Source organism: Takifugu flavidus, chromosome 16 (genome assembly GCF_003711565.1).
Source record: "Takifugu flavidus isolate HTHZ2018 chromosome 16, ASM371156v2, whole genome shotgun sequence".
In the NCBI taxonomy this organism is placed as follows: domain Eukaryota; kingdom Metazoa; phylum Chordata; class Actinopteri; order Tetraodontiformes; family Tetraodontidae; genus Takifugu; species Takifugu flavidus.
Window position 1 is genome coordinate 11,864,236 of NC_079535.1, and position 18,533 is coordinate 11,882,768.

Genomic DNA, 18,533 nt, shown 5'->3' on the forward strand with positions numbered 1-18,533 from the left:
CGTTCTGCCTGCCGGGAACATATGGTTCATATTACTGAAGACTGGGTGGTAGAAAGACCAGTTAGAGACCAGTTAGAGACCAGTTAGACCGACTCCGGGTCCACACACACCATTCAGACCAGTTAAGTCTTCATGTCTGACAGCTTCTGTAATAAAAAAGGTTCTTTAATTTAGTTAAATAGACAATTATATGTTGATATATTTGGGTTTAAAAATAACATGTCAAAATATTAGATTACATTTCCAAAACATCAGATTTGAAATCCTTTTAATTTTGTGGTTTTTTATTTTATTTCATTCACAGTAACATTGATTAATTTTGTTCCTCTATTTGTAATCAAACATAACAGCAGGTTCTTCTTGTCGAAGGATTTATTTATTTATTTATTTATATTTTCATGGACTGTATTTGTTTTTAATCTTTTGGGGTTTTTTGGATTTAAAAAATCAGTAATAAAATCAGTGTAAAATACTAAATCTATCGTCATTAATTAATAGTTTAATCACTTAAAATCGTTTACAATTATTCATTACGAATTCAATATTTTTTTAGCATTCAGATAATTATTGTAGATATTTTTCAATTCATTCTTGGTGTTTTTGGTTTTGGAGCTGATGAACGAACCAGTAAAATCGGACAGAAACGTCAAATATTTCATCATTTACAGCAGATTACAGTTTGTTTCATCGCTGTTTTTATCATTAAAGACAAACTGAAGACTTTCAATTCCACATTTGGGTTTTTTGTATCACTATATTCTTTATAATATTGAAACCAAACTAACGTTAAATATTCGGGCGTTCCGATCACTTTGGCCCGGTGGATCCAAAGCGCGCGCGGCTCCACGGGGCCTCGTGATCAAGTCCGGTATTTTAGTTTATATTAATCTGGATTATTAGTAAATTAATTAGGTGGGGGCCTCTAAACAAATTAAAACTGACAAGTTGATTGACGTGGACGCGCGCACGGTAGTTCCGACGTGCGTTAATGAGGCCGCGGCTCCGCGATCAGCGCGAGGAGCGAAGGAACAGCCGGGATAGAGGATCTGTCTGTCTGTCTGTCTGTCTGTCTGTCTGTCTGTCTGTCTGTCATAAACTAGTAAACTAGTTGTAAACTTCCGGTAACATAATCCGGTTGCGGATGAGATTATTATTCGAATCTTTACCGAAGCGCTGCAGTGACGTCACCCTTCCTCAATCATCACGGTCATTAACAAGATTCCTCATTAATGAAGCGACAAATCGCGTTTGGGCATTTCGGTTTTGTACAGTCGTTTATTTTTCAATGACAAAATAAGTTAAGAAAAGGCATGCGACAGGAAACAGACACACTCATGTCCTTCCTCATGTCCTTCCTCATGTCCTTCCTCATGGGGAAGGATGAAGGCGAGGAAGAGGAGCTCAGTGTTTTTCAGTAGCTTTGACCCCTGCTTCATTCATTCATGCACGTAACAATCAACAATAATAATAATAATGATAACAATAATAATAATAATGGAGTTTAAATATACAGACATAAAGTGTTCCATTTTTACACTCGGAGTGAGAGTTCCCAACAAAGATCCTGTGTGATCGCCTTTAATCGATACGTCTGATAAAATTAATCAACAAATATCTGCTGATTGTCCCTGAGTGTCACCTGCAGGTAAAACCATGACATGAACTTTGACCTTGAGTCCATCATTATTGATTAAGGAATACTGGTTAATTAGCAGTTGTGTGGCTCATGTCCCGCACCAGTACCGCACCAGTACCGCACCAGTACCGCACCAGTACCGCACCAGTACCGCACCAGTACCACACCGGTCCTGCAGCTCTCCTGCATCAATGCCGCATCGGTTCCGTCTCGCAGGCTCATCAATACTGTTTTTCAGGATTTCTCGCTCGTAAACTTGAATCCCATCGGGGACTGATAAGATCCAGTCTCTGATGTGGGTGGCGCTCTCTCGCTGTGAGGGTCATGACCCCCCCCAGAGGTCAGCAGGGGGACAGACAAGGTCGTGAGAAAAAAAACACACACTTCATAACTGATCAAAATAGACCGACCCCAGTCACCATGCCAACAACATCACCGTCCTCACCTACTGACCTTTGACCTTTGGAGCTTCACAGTCCAACAGGAAGTGGTCAGATAATCTTAAGAGGGTTAAATTGAGCCGTGGCCTCCGATATTCACACGTGATCTTCGTGGTCACGACTCTGAGTCTGAGCAGAATGAACAAGTTTATTAAGTAAAAAAAAAAAAAATTAAAAAATTCATTCGTGGTTTTAAACATGCGTCGTTTGTTCATGTTTACAGTTGGCGAACAGGTTCCACGTCGGTCACTTCGACCGTTTTCAATCTTTTTTTTTTTCTTTTTTTTTTCTCGTTGTTTCACATTCAATGATCTGGGACCAGTTTACGCAGCTGGACTCCTTCGGCCCTGGTTTGGTCACAGTGTCGGAGTCCGTTTCAGAGTCCATCACAGTCAGACAGGAAGTCCGGCGCCGCTGCATGCAGGGAGTAAACATCCGAACGGGAGGAGCACCTCCTACTACGAGGTGTTGAGGAGCGGTCTGGGGTACACCCCCTGGTAGTAGGTCGCCTCCAAGGACTCCATGCTCCTGCCTCCGAGCCCAGACGGGCCCCCGGTGCTGTAGGAGGAATACTGCAGCGCCTCGTAGGCCTTTAGGTCCAGTTTGTGCTGCTGCTCAGAGGAGGACATCAAATTATTGATGGAGAACGGGTGATTGAAGGAGTAGTGGGGATCTCCCTTTAGGTGCAGCTGGGACTCGTGTGCCATTGAGTGGGGGGGCAGAGACAGCGAGGAGAGGAGCTGGGAACTGGACACCTTTAGGTCCGCGGTCCCCCCGTGAAGGTCCAGGCCCGGGGGCGAGGCCGCCTGGCTGGAGGAGGGCAGCGGGGAGGCGAGCAGGAGTCCGGCGGGTTTGTCCCCCGACGGAGACGCTCCTCCGCCCTCGTCCTTCCTGCCGTCGCACTTCAGCGACGTCTTCTTCTCGCACTTGAACCGTTTCTGGCGCCGCAGGTAGCAGCCGTTCTCGAACATGTTCCCGGAGTCCGGGTGCAGGGTCCAGTAGGAGCCCTTGCCCGGTTTGTCTGGCGAGCGCGACACCTTCACGAAGCAGTCGTTGAAGGACAGCGAGTGCCGGATGGAGTTCTGCCAGCGCTGCTGGTTCTGCCGGTAGTAGGGGAAAAGGTCCATGATCCACTGGTAGATCTCGCTCAGCGTTAGCATCTTGCTGGGAGCCTGCTGGATCGCCATGGTGATGAGCGAGATGTAGGAATACGGAGGCTTGGCGTGCGGGTAGCTCCTCCTGAAGGCTTTGTTGTCACGGGCCCGGTTTATTCCGTTGCCGCCGTACGCCATGCTGGACGACGGGCTCATGCCCCCGTAGGGACTCAGGCCCATGGAGCCCTGCTGGGCCGGCACCGAGTTCATGTGCGACGGGCTCAGCGCCCCCCCCATCGATGGCATGCCGCCGCCGAGGCCCGACATGGCCACCGGAGTCGAGCTGCTCATCCCAGTCACGGGAGCCGGGCTGAGACCGGCGCCGCCGTACGACATGTTGAAGGAGCCGGATGTGGTACCGTTGGCGGACATGTAACCGGCCATGGAGCCGAGGCCGGAGCCCATGCCAGTGGCCATTGATGAGTACATCTGCAAGGACAGTAGAGAATCAGAGCTGAGGGGGCTGAGACCCAGACTCAGACCCTGACCCTGACCCGGACCCGGACCCGGACCCGGACCCGGACCCTGACCCGGACCCTGACCCGGGACCTGGACCCAGAGCCAGAGCTCCAAACAGTTGGATGGGAACTCATTTCTGCGCTAAGATTTTTAAATCAGCAAGTTGATCAAGTTATTAGTCCAAGAAAATGATAGTTTCAGTTTTCGGTGACGACAGAAGGAGGCGTCGATTTAGTGGGAATTAATTCATAATTAATTATGACTGAAAACAATAACAGCTAATTATTCCTGTTTGGAAAAATTAATTAATTCATAGTTGATTATCAGTGATTTTTTTAAATAAATGACATTTTCTGTAAGACAATTTTTTTAATCACATCAACAAGTGATCAGTTACTTTTATGCATTTTTTTATTGCTCTGGAAATAAATAAGAACTCGGGATCTTTTACAACTCTGACATCAGAGCTATTGAATCCCAACATAAGTTCTGCTGGTTCTACCCACCGGTTCCGATGAGGTGATCTCCCGATCCAGATCCGATTTAAGCAGAAAACATATAAAAAAATAATCGAACCAGAAATTGTAAACAGTTTTATAATACTAACAACATCGATAATAATGAATATCAATTAACATCGACATTTCAATGAATTAAATATAGTTATTATCGTTTAATATGGCAATAATGCTGAATTAAAATTCACATCAATGATATCGATATTAAAATAAATCGAAATGATCGAGTTTAAAGTCATATTCTTAACAAAATTTGGTATATTTTTGATCCTATTTAAGTTTTTGCCTATTTTAGTTGTATCGGTCGTATTCTCGCGTTGTTGTTTAATTAAAAAAATCGATCCCTGATCGTTCGTTTACGAATTATTATCGGTGGATTATCACATTCGTTAAATAAAATTGGATAACTTGTCTTTACTGCTGTTTGTTGCTTTCGTGTCTGGAAAAATAAAATCATTTATCGACATCGATCGTCCAATCCTTTATTTCCTTTTGTAAATGTTTAATAAAATAAAATAAAAAAATGGAGTTTGATCGGTTTGATCTCGCGCAGAATGAAGAAACACGGAATCATTTCAAATTATATTTAGTCGAATTTTTAGGTTGAACATTTTGCCATTTTTCTGTTTTCTATTTTGTTCAATTAATAATATAGAAAAAAAAAATATTTTTGTCTTTTTTTGTTTGGTTGGTTGGGGTTTTTTTTGTATATAACTTTTACATTTTCAATCGAAAACTTTCTCAAAAACTTTGTCGCCAGAAACTTTTGCGGGTTCGGGTTCCGGGCGGGTCCGATGCTGAAGTTCACCCACCTCCTCGCTGTAGAAGCCGCTCCAGTCCGGAGCTTCGTGTCCTTCCATCTTCACCGCGCTCAGCATGACGGGAGCCCGCAGCGCCCGCGCCGATCCGTCTCTAACCTGGTCCAGGTGAAGCCGTTCTGAGCCGAGCCGAGCAGAGCCGAGCGGTCCAGAGCCGAGAGGAGCGAGACTGAGTCAGGAGGAGGAGGTGAGGATGACCTGAGGACTGATGTGATCCTCCTCCTGCAGGTCCAACCCTCGTGATCTCCTCCTACACGCGCGCGCACACACACACACACACACGCACACACTCACACACGCAGACGTCGATCAAAGTCTCTGGTTGTATTGATGAAACTGGGTCAGTACTGATAGAACCTTCTGGCCTGGGTCAGATCTGCGCGAGCACGAACCTCCCGAACTCCCGCAGGTTTCTTCATGGTCCAGAAGTGCTCGGAACCAGTTTCAGAGGAGTTCATGTTGGCTCTGAGCCAATCAGATGGGTGCTCACCTGCGCGCGCGCGCGCGTGTGTTTCGGGTTAGAGTGACATCTCATCAATGGTCCCGGGTCCTTCACGGGGTCAAGTTCGGGTCCTGTGTGACTCACGCGGCTCTAAATCTTTATCTAAAAGCTCTGCACTGATAATTATGGTCTGTCGTGAGTCTCCTGTCACTCGGCCACGCCCACCTCTTCAGACTGACAGGCTCCATGCGAGAGCACAAAGACCTGAGCCAGAAGCAAGGCCGGGACCTGGTCCTGACCTCCAGGCTCGCCTGCGTGTCTGTCTCATGAAGGTGGTCCAGGTTCCGGCAGAGAGGAGGGCTCGTCAGGAACAGCTCTTCAACAAACGCGCACGCACGCACGCACGCACGCTTCCCGGGCTGTCAGTCATTGACAGGCGTATGGTGTTAACTGCAGGTCAAAGCCTGACATCCGATCACGTGGCCCGTGACGTCACGCCACTGTCTTTTTGTTCTACTCCGGCTGATTTTATGTCGAGTTTATGTCGGCGATGATCGATGATTGATGAGGATCTTTTCCAATCAAAAACATCAGATCGTTGCCGTTTCGCAGGGGGACGCTGCCCCCTGCTGGTGGGATTGAGACCTGCGCCCCCAGTCCAGACCAGTCCGGTCCCAGTGGCTCCTGCTTTTTATTCTTCTAAATTAGATTGATCGTGAGACCTAATTCAGAGTTTGAAAGTCCTATTCGCCTCTTTTGGTCGTGAAACTGTGAAGAAATTTAGAAGAAGCAGCCTCAAAAGAATCAGACGTTTTTTATCTATCATGTTTATTGATCTTTTACAATGTTTACAGCTGAAATCTGAATCAGAAAGTGCTGATATTAAGTAGGACAGTTAATAAACACATCTTCTATTTTCGATTAAAAATGTTAAAACAAAATATAAAAAAAAACACCATGATCATCACGAAAATATTCCTCTTAAATCAGTAACACAAAAACTGTAAACATTTTCAGAAAACCTAAAATATATACATATATTTTACTTTCCTGGAATGTTGATTAATTGTTTTAATCGGCAAAATCTCATATCTCAAACTCAAATTGCTGGTTTCTTCTCGTCTTTGCTGTTCATCGACATTTTCTCTGCCTTCTTCACAGCTCGTCTCTTTGACCTCCTCATCACGCAACATTTGACCATCACCGCAAACAGGACCACCAGAACCACCAGGCCGACCACGGCGACCAGCACTGGGACGAGGAGCCCGGAACCCAGTCTTTTATCGGCGGTTCCGGCGGTGTCGTTGCACATCAGCGAGTCCTCGCTCACGACCTCGCCGGTCTCGTCGGTGCACACGCACCTGTAGGAGCCCGGGGTGTTTTGGCAGGTGTTCCTGCAGGGGGCGCTCTTCTCGCTGCACTCGTCGATGTCTTCGCACTTTCCCGAAGAGTTCTTGCGGAACCCGTCGTCGCACGGGACGCAGATGCTGGTGAAGTTGGCGACGGAACCGTCCAGCAGGCGCCAGAGCTGTCCGGAGCAGCGGATCTCGACCTGCATGCCAGCGGTCCAGCACTCCACCTGGATCCTGCTGCGGTCTTTGTGGTGCGGAATCAGTGAACGGGCCGCTGAGAGGTCCAGGTGCCCGCACGAGTTAGAGCCGCGATCCTTCTCCGAACCGGGGGTTGACCCCGCCTCCCCTTCCGATGTTTGCGTGTCGGGGGTCCGTGTGGACCGACGCGGCTCGAGTCCTGCTGAGGTCGGTACCAGATTTGGCGCGGTGGGTTTTGGGGGCTGCGGTGTGTGTGAGTCGTTGTGCTTGCAGATGAACCGGTGTTTTGTCTCGCAGCGAACTGGGATCAGACCCCAATCGGTTACGTTTGAGCTGTCCACCTGAGCCTTCAGGGCCGCACATTGGACTGCGGTACAGGTGAGTTCAGGCTCAGCTGCCCACTGACTCACCTGCGTCTCTTCGCTGCCATCAGCCGTCCATTTGAATCCTCTCAGTGGGAGCCCCGGGACCACACACTCGGGTTTGGGCTTCATCAAACCCACCCAGAAGGTGAAGCTACCTCGGATCAGAGGTGGCTCTGCCTCGGGGATGAGGTCAAGGATGTGAGCAAGCTCGTGTTTGTTGAGGACGGTGGTGAGATGACCGGGAGAACACGCCGCTGCGGCCTCGTCAAAGGTCATCTGGCTGTGTTGGAGGGTGTAGGACGGAGACTGAGCCGCAGCATTCCAGAACACAGCGCTGAGCGAGGCCCACAGAGAGATCCAGAACCACAAGGACATGTTCTCTGAGTGCTCGGCCTCCCCGTGGATCTGGGAACAGAGAACATGCAGGTGTGTGGTGCTCAAACTGGAGCAGAACCTTTGGATGCTGCTGACAACTGACTCGAACCGAACTGAACTTAAATATCAAAATGTTTTTCACACACATGCTGTAAAAACACTGTCACAGAAAATAATTCTAAAATAGCACGGATGTTTATACCACCACTACCGTTACAGCGGATGCTAACAATGCTAATCCTGATCCTGTCACTAAGGTCGTTGCCGTCTCCTGTTGTCCATGTCTGGACGACTTGACGTCAGACAGGAGACACACACCTGCGTCTGCTCCTCTTACCTTCTCTGCATACGATCCTCCTGCTCCGATTTCTTTTGCTTCTCTCTCCTCTTTTCTCAGGTCTTTCTCGTCTCCTCGGCTTCGCCTCCACAGGAACTCCCTCTGAACAGCGAGCAGCGACTTTGCCCCTTGTCCTGCCGCCCTTCCCCCAGGACAGGAAATGTGCTCCGATCTGATCTGATGGAATCATTTGGTGGAATCCAAGTAAACTGGGGAAAAAGATGTTCTGATTCCTAAGAGAGGTCGGATCAGATCAGATGTAGGCGTGTCCAACAGGTAAATCAACGTGTCACCGGTTGGTAGCAAACCCAAACCTTCAATAACCATCATAAGATCCCGTTGTCACGGTGACCCAGATGCTTCCTGAAGGAAGTGCATGAATAGCAGGAAACTACACTTCTTTGTTGGTGGAGTAATGAGACCGTTGTCATACTAACTCGGCAACAGATATCCTGAAAGTGTGTGTGGATTCTAACCTACACTAAACGGGTGGTAAATACAAGTGTAGAGTCGGTGCTACAACAAATATCCTGGAGCTTTTTCTCATCAGGACGCAGCAGCAACTAAGGGTGGACAGATGGAGACGAAATTGTCTCCAGGAGTTTTGAAACGCTCCTTCCAACACCGGCGTCTTACGCTTGTTTTGTACAGATCACCAGATCTTCGACCTTCATTAGGCTTAGTTTAGTCTTGGTTAGCAAAGGTCAGAGCTGTTTAACCACCTCTAGACCCGTGCCAGCGACCAGCAGCCATGAGTTCCTCTGAGCAGCCACCTAGAACGCTGAAAATGATGACTGAAGCCTACAGAGCAGGAGAAGACTTCAGAAGATAGTGAAGAAGACCTCCCCTGAGCTCCTCACATCATTCAGAGGAAGATGGAACTCCTGACCTTCACCTGTCTACTGCCAGGAGGTTCTGAGAGTCCGTGATCGTAGGAGAACCATGGTGCAGCCTGAGTTATGGAGCCAAGCTTTCCAACACTGAATAAAAAGAGCTGCGCAGAAGGAAGCACGAGTGAAAGATGGTAGAAAGTCTTTAGAGGAAACACTTTTATTCAGTAAAACAGAAGATTCCAATGTGGCTCAAACATGAACGTTAACTTCAACCATTGTTGGTCTCCTCAGATCAGCTCCAAACACTTCTGTGATGTTTGCAACCTGAACTTTCATGAGAAACTGGACTGGTGCTCCAGCATGTACAATGGTTGTCATGACAACTTAGGCAGCAAATGCGAGATTAAAAAAAAGACAAGTGAGGGAAGAGAGAGCCTAGCGTGATCAGGCAGCGCTGGACACAGCAAGCTTCTTCAGGTGGTCCATGAAGACCTGCAGGCTGACATCATCGGTCAGGATGGGCGCTCCAGACTCCTGCAGACATCGTCATGGTTACGGGAGATCACAAACGCGCACAGACGTGAAGGTGTGAGACACTCACCTGACCCCACGCATACATGTTGTTGTGGGTCTGGGACGGGTTCACTTTGGACAGCAGGAAGCGAGCCTGCGGAGCACGACATCATCGTTGTGACATCATCAACAATGATTCCCTGCCAGCGAGTCATTCAGGAACATTGTGGGATACAAACGGTATTCATTTGTGCAACAAAAGGGTTCTGGTCAAATGGGACAAGGTTGTTCCTCCTTGTGAGAAACAACCTTGTTCCATTTGACCCCATTTTGACCTTGTCCCCGTCTTCTTTAGCAGCTAAATGGCTCAAAAACAGGTGGTTTGTAGGCAAAAGTGTTGTCAGAGACTCTCGAATCTCAGCTTGGCTCCTTTAACGTCTCCTTTAACGTCTCCTTCAATGTTAGGTGGAAAAACAAATCTAAATCCAAGCAGGAGTCACCTGACTGCCGCCGTGTTCCGTGTCGATGTAACGCGGCATCGGGAAGCGCGTGTGGAGCAACTCCTGAGCGTCGTCCACCGGCGCCTGAAGGAGGTGCTTGAAGTTCTCGTACTCGGGCATCTCCTGGTAACCAGCCTTCCTCCACTGAGCCACCGTCTGCACCCGCAGCAACACAAACCCGTCAACAACTTCAGCGCGCGCACACCAGCAAAACCTGAGACAGGTGTGTGTGAGGGTGAGCACCTCTCCGTGATAGATCAGGATCTGGAAGAACGTGTCCATCAGGAGGATCCGATCTGGCAGGATGCTGCTGCTGTCCAGCAAAACTGGCTGAAGACACAGACGGGTTCATGCGTGGTTATTAACAATCGTGTGTGTGTGTGTGTGTGTGTGTGTGAGGGTGTGTGTGAGGGTGGACTGAGACACCTCTGGAGGGCCGTTGAAGGAGTAAGCGTAGAGAACAGGCTGGATCATGATGAGAGCCTGAGTCAGGTCCTGCCGGTTGAAATGATGTCTGTAATATGAACTCTCGTCTGGACTGTTGTTGAAGACCTGGAGGAACGGAGAACGCCTCAGGTGGAACATGAACTGGGGAAAAAAGGGGAGAATTTTCGCATCATTTTATTTGTTTGATGCGCTTAAAATGAGCGTGCAGTTTTTGAACGACAATGAAGTGAATAGGAATCAAGCCGAGTCTCCCAGGCTGCATCTTGTTCCAAATGTTGAACCTTTGTGTTGAAGATGAGGGTGATTCTATACCTGAGGGTAGAGGGAGAAGGTCTCGGAGAACCTGAAGGAGTTCGGATCATCTTTGTGATAATCTCCAAACTTCTGACACTGCAGACCACATCAGAAATGATTTGTCAGTGCATCAGAAGGCTCCTGCGACAGAACCGCTCCAAAAACCTCCACCTCGCCGTACCAGTCGAATCAGCTGTCTGTCCAGCCAGCGCAGCACATCCGGCCCCTCCTCCGTCTCAGCCCGGTACACCGACAACCTCGCCATCAAGATGGCTGCCGCCTCCTGATCAAAGGATGCTGCGATGCTCTGAATCTGGGACTGAGCGTCTGCCCAGCTGCACACACACACACACACACACACACACACACAGAGGCAGAGAGTTGCAGACGGCTGCTCTCGGTCAGAAGGAGAAGGTGCCATCACGTACTTCCTAGCGATGGTGGTGACTCTGATGCGTCTCTGTCCCGATGAGTGCTGGTACTGCGTCACAAACTGGACGGCTCCGCGGCCGCCCTGAGGGATCGGAGCGTTGTGCTGGAACACACGATGATGCACATCTGGTGATGAGGTGCTGAGCCATACACGCACACACACACACACACAGGCGGTGAAGGGTAACAGTACCTTCAGTAACTCTGACACTGATATTTGGAATAAAGGGCCGATCGGAATAAAACGGCGTCACGTAAACGCGTGAACTGGAAGATTCTGATCTGTTTTCTGATGGAGAGCAGCGGATTCACTGCGTCCAAATCCTCTTGTGTTTTGTTTTGTTAATTAGTGACAAATCCAGCGACCTTTTGTGGGACAATATGGTCTTTCAGTCGTTGCTCACAGCTGCACCTCCGTGTCCAAACGATGCAAATGAATCCAACCCTTTGACATCATAATCTCTGGCGTGTACGGATATTTTTCCCCGTCAGACAGAAATGAGTTCTGGAGCGGCCTGATGGCGCTGTGCAATAGGAGCAGAACAGCTCCCAGAACCTGGTGCAGGTTCATGTCACGTGTAGGGGAAACTACAAAATAATCATTATGAGGAAATACAGAGCCACTTCTGCATTTGTGGGGTCGTTGACGGCACAGGCGGAAGCACATCACTCTGCGGTTGTTCTAGGGAAATTAAACCACTCGGCACGTGCCAAGATGCTGCTGTTCAGAATAAAACTTGCTGCGTGTTTACACACGTCCTGAGGGGATTATTTGATTTTGCGCCCGTGCAAAGCCTGAATTTGGAGTTTTATTTTTGATAGCGTGCGCGGTCGTTATCACAGCGGGCGACAGATGAACCGTGGCAACGACGCCACACCCACACGCGCAGCAGAGGCTTCCTGAAGTCTCTCGGTGATCACACTGAAGGTCTGACATCAAAACATGGACCACCTCTTCCAACCGGCTTTAGGATCACAAGTTCCTCTTTCTGGATGGTAGTGCCTTTGTCTACCTCGTGAGGATGACCTCTGCAGTTTGACTGCTGAAGTTGTCGACACCAGGAGAGATCCTTAAAGGTAGGTGAAGGTAGGTAGAGGCTGCTGCCCTTATCCTGCTGTCCCAGGATGACACCCATGGTGTCTCCACTGGCTCCTCGCAAGCCGTAGTCGTTCATGTGACAGCAAAACTAAGATCAGAACTGGATAAGAGAGAATCAGGCTTTCTGTTCTCACACGGACAGCTTATGTATTTTTAGAGGTGTGAACAAAGAAGCTCCTTCTGAGGAAATCAGACAAACCGCGTTTGAGCCAAATTCACTCATGTGCTTCCTGTTGTGTGTCCAGAAGATGGAGGAGATCGTCAGGATACTATACACCACTCTGTTGGCACTTTCAAGCTTGGCTTCAGTGTCTGGAAACCTCCTCCTTCTCCTCCTTCTGCTGCTCAACAAGGAGCTGCGGACGGATACGCTGGGCCTAACCCTGAGCTTCAGCCTCAGTGATCTGGCCCTGGGGATGTTTATCACCCCCCTCGGAGCCTATAATGGCCTAACCTGCCTGTCAGGGAGCAACAGTGGGGGTCCGGTGTGTCAAGGCAGCGCCTTTGTCTTCGTCCTCCTCCAAACCGCTTCCATCTTCTCCTTTAACTGGATGACGGTGAACAGGTTCACGGAGATCTGCTTCGCCCTGAGCTACGACACCATTTGGACGCCCGGGCGGCGCCGGGCGGTGCTGGTTCTGGTCTGGACGTTGTGCTTCGTGATGGCTGCAATGCCTCTGCTGGGGTTTGGAACGTATGTCTACAGCGAGTCCAGATTTCTGTGCTGCCCGAGCTTCACTCCTGACAACAGGTGCTTTGTGGCTGCGTGGATTTCGGTGGGCGTCACGATACCGATCTTTTCAACCTGCTCTCTGTATGGATACATGGTCTACGTGGCCAGGAAACAGGCCAGGAAGGGAACCTTCATGTGCAACGAGCTGCACTGCTTCTATGTTCCTGCCAACAACTTCCTTAGGAGCTCCAGGGTGATGATCACAGTCTCAGGTGAGTTCATTTGTTACGTGGGCTGATTTCTGGCAGTTTTCATAACTTTCATCACCGTCTCGCTAAGATCTGACTGCAACAAACACCATCTCAACCAGCAATCACTATTAAGTCCTTAATTATTGTCTTTATTTAGCATTTATATCATGATTGGGCAGGCCTTCGGGTGTATGGGAAGATTTCAGGAGTCTTGTTGGTGTTGTTATGACAACACCAACCCTGCTGTGATATTATTGCTGTGACAGCAGCCTTCACGGAACCGGTTTCTACCCAAACGCCTACAAAAATCTCTTAAGAACAGGTTTGTGGGAGGGGGTTTGAGTGGTGGACGTACTGTCACATTGTTGTGTTTCTGATGGTGTGTGTCAGTGTGTTTGTTGGTCTGCTGGCTACCCTACATCTCAGTGGGTTTGTACGAGACATTTAGCGGCGTACCGAGTCCGGCTGGGGTACCCGCCCTCTCCACTTGGTTGGTTCTGTCAAACGCTGCTCTAAACCCCTGGATCACCTGCATGACGCAGACGTAAGTCAGAATCTAAACTGCTGATGCTTATATATCAAGTTGGGTCAGAATTAAGAGGAGAAAAATCGCCGATCATGTGACCAACATGGCTATTAATGCAGCTGTAGTGCTCAGCCAGTGTTTGAGTGATGATGCAGCGGTGAGTGGGGACATAACTTCTGTCCATCTACTCATCTGCAGGAGGTACAGGGCCACTGCGTGTCGCCTCTTGGGAAGGATTATTCTATGTCCACGTTCAAAGAACCTGCTGGAGGCCCACCACCAGATGTCAGCCTTTCATCTGGACCCAACCGCCAACGCCATTACAACCACAACGACATCATCACCAACACCTAACACCCCAGCACAGTGATGGAGCAGCGATCACTTCAACGCTTGATCATCACCTCCACATGAACATTTGTGCTTCTGCAGGACGTGTAGCTCAGAACCTTGGCCAAAATAAAAGCTTATTTAAAAGAGTGCATTTTTACACTTCTGTCAGTTGCACTTACTTCATAACTACACTCACAAATACCAAAATGTCATGATAAATGAAATACAAAACTAAGAAACCACAACTGTACAGATTAAGATTTGCTTGGTTGTTTGTACCTGGTTCACCACCTCAAAATAAAGAGCCAGAGTGGTCATCGGATCCAGGCCACACATCTTCCACTGACAGGTTCCTCCGTTCCCGATCTCCTGTGCAACACAACCATATGAAGGTCAACATGCAGCGTAGCGCACGTGATTATCTGATATCTCAGCACATTTCCAGGCAAACCGCACCATTGACTGACAAACTTAATTGTAAAAAGGTCAAATGAAAAGGGCAAGATGCCGTTCTGGTACTACTGAAAAGGGGAAGTGTTACATACATTCTCAGACACAGACGGTCCTTTGGCACCCAGAGACACACATGGACCAATCGCTCCAGAAACTTTAATTTCTCTTGATGTCTGGGGAGGGAAATACAAACAAACTGGGAGTTAATGTCAGCTGTCACCAGGCGAGAGAAGGTCATGGACATTTACATGTGCACAATCCAGCTTAATTTGCACAGTGCAGAGTATCTCTGAAGTCTTTACACAACCTCAGCCCAACACTCTACAAGCAACAGACACAGGGAGAAACCGTGAGCAGGAATAGACTCATATCGGTGGGGGGGACCCTCCTGCTGATGGACAGATGTGTAAAAGAGGAGGAAGCGATGCAGCCAAAAGAGGTTGAGTGTGTGAGTTTGGTGTTGAGCCAGCACGCAGGTACCTTGACTTCCAGGGTAGCGCCGAAGGCCATCTTGAAAGACCCCTGAACATCTTTGGTGAAAACTCTCTGGAAGGTTTGTTTGAAAAGTGATGTGTTGAAGGAGTCTGCCATCACCATGTAACCTCTGTAAACATCACAGACCATCAGGACAGAAAACAACACACAGTCTAAAACACTGAGAGTGTGTGTTGCTACCCAGTGGAGTTGGTGCAGCACTTCATCTCCAACAGCCCCGTCTGGTCAAGAGCGCAGGCATAGATGTCGATGATATGACCATTAGTCGAGGCTCTGTTAGCGAGGGACTCGTAGTGCTAGAAAACACACACGCAGTCTTTGTTAGCATGTTAACAGTGGCAGAGTTCAGTGTTTAACCACAGGACTGAGGACAGTTGTCACTCACTTTGGTGGCCTTCTTTGTGTACTTAGCGTTGTCCTTCTCCAGGTCGTGCCAGGACCTAATAGGCATCTTCAGTTCATCTCCGACGACCATGCCAGGACCCTGTGTTGCGGGCCCACCAATGAAGGTCATGATGCGAGCCCCCGTGTTTGGAAAGGTGCACTGTGGGTAAAAACACAGCTTCAGTGTAAAGTTTGAGTTTATAAAATGGTGCACATCTTCATGTTTTACCTCCAGCAAGCCAACAGCAATGGACATGGCCACGCCCAGAGAACGCAGAGGTCTCTTTCCCTGAGTGACAGGCCAGGGGTCACGCTGAAGCTCCCCCAACAGGTCAGTAAGATTCATGTCGATCTTCTGCACCGGCTGCAAGAACCTGACCCCAAAACACATCACAGTATGATTACGTTTCCTCTGCAAATACAGTTTAAATATTGAGCTGCATGTTTTAGGGTCTGGTTAAGGGTCCAGGTCCAGGTTTAATGATCTGCTCTAGGACTCTCAGCGTGCGTTTACCTGTTGGACAGAGGCTGTTGGGCTGTTTGAGGAGCTCGTCCTTGAGGGGCTGCAGGTTTGGTCAGACCAAGCATCTCCTGCAAAGTCCATTCACAAAAACTGGTTAGCAGGAGTGGTCACGGGGAAATGTCTTTAGTCGCTTCACTGACCTGTAGCTGCTTGGCATTGAGATCTTTTGTTCCTCTGAAGACATAACTTTTGGAAATCCCCTCACAGCCGAGCTCGTGGACCTGAACCATCCGGCCGAACGTGATGAGACCCACCAGAGCTGTAGGAGGCAGCAGAGACAATGACATCTGCAGAGACTCCTTCAAGGCCTGAAGGTCCTCATCTTCCATACAGGTGTCCACCACATACAGGAAAACCAATGGCATCTGAGGACCACGCTAGGAACACACAGCACATATGGTTATCACCTGTCTCTGAAGTCACACGTGTGAATATACCTGTGGGTCTCACCTGAACCACATATTCGATGGTGGAGAACTGAGGCAGCAGCTCAGCGGGCTGATTCACTTCAGAGATCCCAGCATAGGATGGAGGAAACTAAAACACAGCAAAGCACCAAATGTCATAACATGGAACCTAACTCAAGCCATCGCCTGCTTTTATTATTTTGTCTGTTTTCCTCTTGTTTATATTTTGAAATCTTTTTTTGTGCACTTCACATTTTGCTTGTACAGCGAGCGCGGGTGTCCAGAAAGGCACCTTTAAATTAAATGTATTGTCATCTCCATATTGTTACTTCTTAAGCAATCAGCATTATGTTGCCTTAAAAAAAAGAATTGTTGAATTTGATCTGAACTACTCCAACCCAATCCAAAATAATCTAATATGATCCATGTTTCCTGCTGATTGCAATAGTCGGATAGGTTTTTTTCAAACAAATTAAGGCATGACAAAGCAATGCTAAATTTAGACTAATTAGTGGCTTAAGTGTGAAGCTGTGCACTGAAAATGTTCAATTAACCTGGTTTCTCTGGTAGCAGAAATTACAGGCCCACAGCTTGGCTCTGTAGTCCACTTGACTGAAACACAGACCAGGGAAGGAGGTCAGACAGGTAACACGTAGCTTTATGACATCACACAGGTAGCCAAGTAGGAGTGCGTACCACAGAGGATTGAGCACAGCACGGCAGGTTGCGCGGCTGCACAGAACTGGTTCATACTGGATAGGAGGCAGGTCAGGTCGCTCCTTCAAAGGGGTGATCAGGGATGCCACTGGGACCACCATGCGGGTCGCCTCCAGTCGGCTCGACGGCCACACGTTCCAACTGAACCGCACGCCGTCGCGCTCCTCGTTCTGAGCGATGTACTCTGGGAAGGTTGCCATGACGATTTTGGGGTTAATGGGGATGGAACGCACTTGGAAAAAGATGGGATAGCTGTGACGTCAGTGAGCTCAGGCTTGGCCGTCTGGCGCCACCTATGGGACAAACAGGCACATCGCGTTTTAAACATAATTGGTTTGGAATCTCGACCATAAAGTAAGAAAACAATTACAAACTAAGATCATCCCCATATTGTGACGTAGACCCGTAGTATTGTGTATAGTATAGACATGATTACGTCACATAGTAGGCTGCTTTCTGAGTGTTTTATGTTCAAAACCCCTTGGTTTTGATCTTTAGATGACCAATGGTCCCTTCTGAATCCGTAACATCACCAGAATTTCGTTCACAGACGGACAAACGCCGGCTGTCACATCTGGCAAAGGTAAAACATCCGCAACCCCGCATGTTTTAGGAGCTAAAACATGAAAATGTTCAAACCAAATGTTCTGAACGGAGGGTTAATTTAGTGTTGCCCAGTTCATCATGAAACATCTCCATAAAACTTGTCTCGGTGGATATAGTAGGCAGTGGGCGTGGATGAGCTCTGGAATCTTCTGGTCTTTAATCTTTCGGCTTCCACTGTTTCACTAGATTTCACAGACAAATCATGCAATTCTCTGTACAACAAAGTATTTTAGACGAGTGCTGCGCTAAAAATGGGTACCGGATCATTGCAACAGATTTGTTAGTCATATTCATGTTACGACTACGTTTGGGCGACAATAAAACTAAAACATTTTGGAACACACGCAAGTATGTGAGCTTTAAAGTGGAAGAAGAGGCAAGTAAAGAGATTAAGTTTAGCCGGAAATTTAAAAACAACCTAGATCAGCTCAGCTACGATACAGCTAACAGCAGCTAGTGGGGCACTTAGCTCAGGGCGTCACTCACGTTACACAAGCGAGCAGTTTATGCAGGACACACCGGGTAAATAAGTGGGTCCGGGTGAGGTTTTCGGTGTTAGTAGCCCGGGTGGGTCTCTGCGTGAGGAGGTGGAGGTAAATCACCGTCGCTCCGCTCCTGCCGCGTCCACTCCAGTGACAACGAAGCAAAACAACATGGCGGCGGCCGGTGCCACGTCAAGGCAGAGAGTTTTAATGAACAGAGGTCTCACTCTGTTCAAAGAAATTAACATAGCTGAAAATAGCCAATTTGGAGTCCTCAAAACTTTATTAAAAAGCCTGGCGATTTAAAAAAAAATATAAGACATATATCTATAGTTTAAAATTTAAAATGATGTGAGCTCATACGGTCCGATAAATGGTTTAAAATTGTATCCCCCATAGCTGTGCACTGACCTGCTGACCCGACCTCTGCTATATAATTGAACGTGATTTGGTTTGAAGTGTCACATAAGT

At 48.1% G+C, this 18,533-nt stretch overlaps 4 protein-coding genes across 8 annotated transcripts; 1 reads left to right on the forward strand and 3 right to left on the reverse strand.

Annotated features, from left to right (window-relative positions):
• Window positions 1-1,255: 1,255 nt before the first annotated feature.
• foxa1 (forkhead box A1) lies at window positions 1,256-5,733 on the reverse strand. Its single transcript, XM_057059459.1, has 2 exons — window positions 5,020-5,733; window positions 1,256-3,659 (listed from the first exon to the last, which is right to left on the reverse strand). Exons 1-2 carry the CDS (start codon window positions 5,083-5,085, stop codon window positions 2,535-2,537), a joined length of 1,191 nt encoding a protein of 396 aa, XP_056915439.1. The 5' UTR covers window positions 5,086-5,733; the 3' UTR covers window positions 1,256-2,534.
• A 543-nt stretch (window positions 5,734-6,276) lies between these two features.
• Window positions 6,277-8,407, reverse strand: clec14a (C-type lectin domain containing 14A). Its single transcript, XM_057058808.1, has 2 exons — window positions 8,095-8,407; window positions 6,277-7,787 (listed from the first exon to the last, which is right to left on the reverse strand). The coding sequence occupies exon 2, from the start codon at window positions 7,755-7,757 to the stop codon at window positions 6,567-6,569; it is 1,191 nt and encodes a 396-aa protein (XP_056914788.1). The 5' UTR covers window positions 7,758-7,787; window positions 8,095-8,407; the 3' UTR covers window positions 6,277-6,566.
• Window positions 8,408-9,128: 721 nt separating this feature from the next.
• sec23a (Sec23 homolog A, coat complex II component) lies at window positions 9,129-18,264 on the reverse strand. Of its 2 annotated transcripts, none has more exons than XM_057058806.1 (20): window positions 18,100-18,264; window positions 16,954-17,267; window positions 16,812-16,869; window positions 16,301-16,387; window positions 15,991-16,227; window positions 15,842-15,918; window positions 15,557-15,701; window positions 15,329-15,487; window positions 15,124-15,239; window positions 14,929-15,052; window positions 14,541-14,621; window positions 14,275-14,364; window positions 11,110-11,216; window positions 10,863-11,016; window positions 10,700-10,777; window positions 10,367-10,528; window positions 10,184-10,270; window positions 9,941-10,096; window positions 9,529-9,594; window positions 9,129-9,461 (listed from the first exon to the last, which is right to left on the reverse strand). In XM_057058806.1, the coding sequence occupies exons 2-20, from the start codon at window positions 17,172-17,174 to the stop codon at window positions 9,372-9,374; spliced, it is 2,295 nt and encodes a 764-aa protein (XP_056914786.1). In that variant the 5' UTR covers window positions 17,175-17,267; window positions 18,100-18,264; the 3' UTR covers window positions 9,129-9,371. The 2 variants fall into 2 exon arrangements, with proteins under 2 accessions (XP_056914786.1, XP_056914785.1); XM_057058805.1 differs by having other exon boundaries at window positions 18,067-18,262.
• LOC130539997 (adenosine receptor A3) lies at window positions 11,240-14,234 on the forward strand. Of its 4 annotated transcripts, none has more exons than XM_057058812.1 (4): window positions 11,240-12,200; window positions 12,458-13,157; window positions 13,527-13,680; window positions 13,861-14,234. In XM_057058812.1, the coding sequence occupies exons 2-4, from the start codon at window positions 12,461-12,463 to the stop codon at window positions 14,030-14,032; spliced, it is 1,023 nt and encodes a 340-aa protein (XP_056914792.1). In that variant the 5' UTR covers window positions 11,240-12,200; window positions 12,458-12,460; the 3' UTR covers window positions 14,033-14,234. The 4 variants fall into 4 exon arrangements, with proteins under 4 accessions (XP_056914792.1, XP_056914791.1, XP_056914793.1 ...); XM_057058811.1 differs by having other exon boundaries at window positions 11,240-12,190; XM_057058813.1 differs by having other exon boundaries at window positions 11,240-12,190; window positions 12,461-13,157.
• Window positions 18,265-18,533: the final 269 nt, after the last annotated feature.

Coding starts and splice junctions, on each gene's coding strand:
- foxa1 (XM_057059459.1), bottom strand. CDS start 5,085: ATGCTGAGCGCGGTGAAGATGGAAGGACACGAAGCTCCGGACTGGAGC. Junction 3,660..5,019: donor GCGGCTTCTACAGCGAGGAG/GTGGGTGAACTT, acceptor CTGTCCTTGCAG/ATGTACTCATCAATGGCCAC.
- clec14a (XM_057058808.1), bottom strand. CDS start 7,757: ATGTCCTTGTGGTTCTGGATCTCTCTGTGGGCCTCGCTCAGCGCTGTG.
- LOC130539997 (XM_057058809.1), top strand. CDS start 12,434: ATGTGCTTCCTGTTGTGTGTCCAGAAGATGGAGGAGATCGTCAGGATA. Junction 13,158..13,526: donor GGTGATGATCACAGTCTCAG/GTGAGTTCATTT, acceptor GGTGTGTGTCAG/TGTGTTTGTTGGTCTGCTGG. Junction 13,681..13,860: donor ATCACCTGCATGACGCAGAC/GTAAGTCAGAAT, acceptor ACTCATCTGCAG/GAGGTACAGGGCCACTGCGT.
- sec23a (XM_057058806.1), bottom strand. CDS start 17,174: ATGGCAACCTTCCCAGAGTACATCGCTCAGAACGAGGAGCGCGACGGC. Junction 16,388..16,811: donor TCTGCTACCAGAGAAACCAG/GTTAATTGAACA, acceptor GCTGTGTTTTAG/TTTCCTCCATCCTATGCTGG. Junction 10,271..10,366: donor CCTTCAACGGCCCTCCAGAG/GTGTCTCAGTCC, acceptor CTGTGTCTTCAG/CCAGTTTTGCTGGACAGCAG.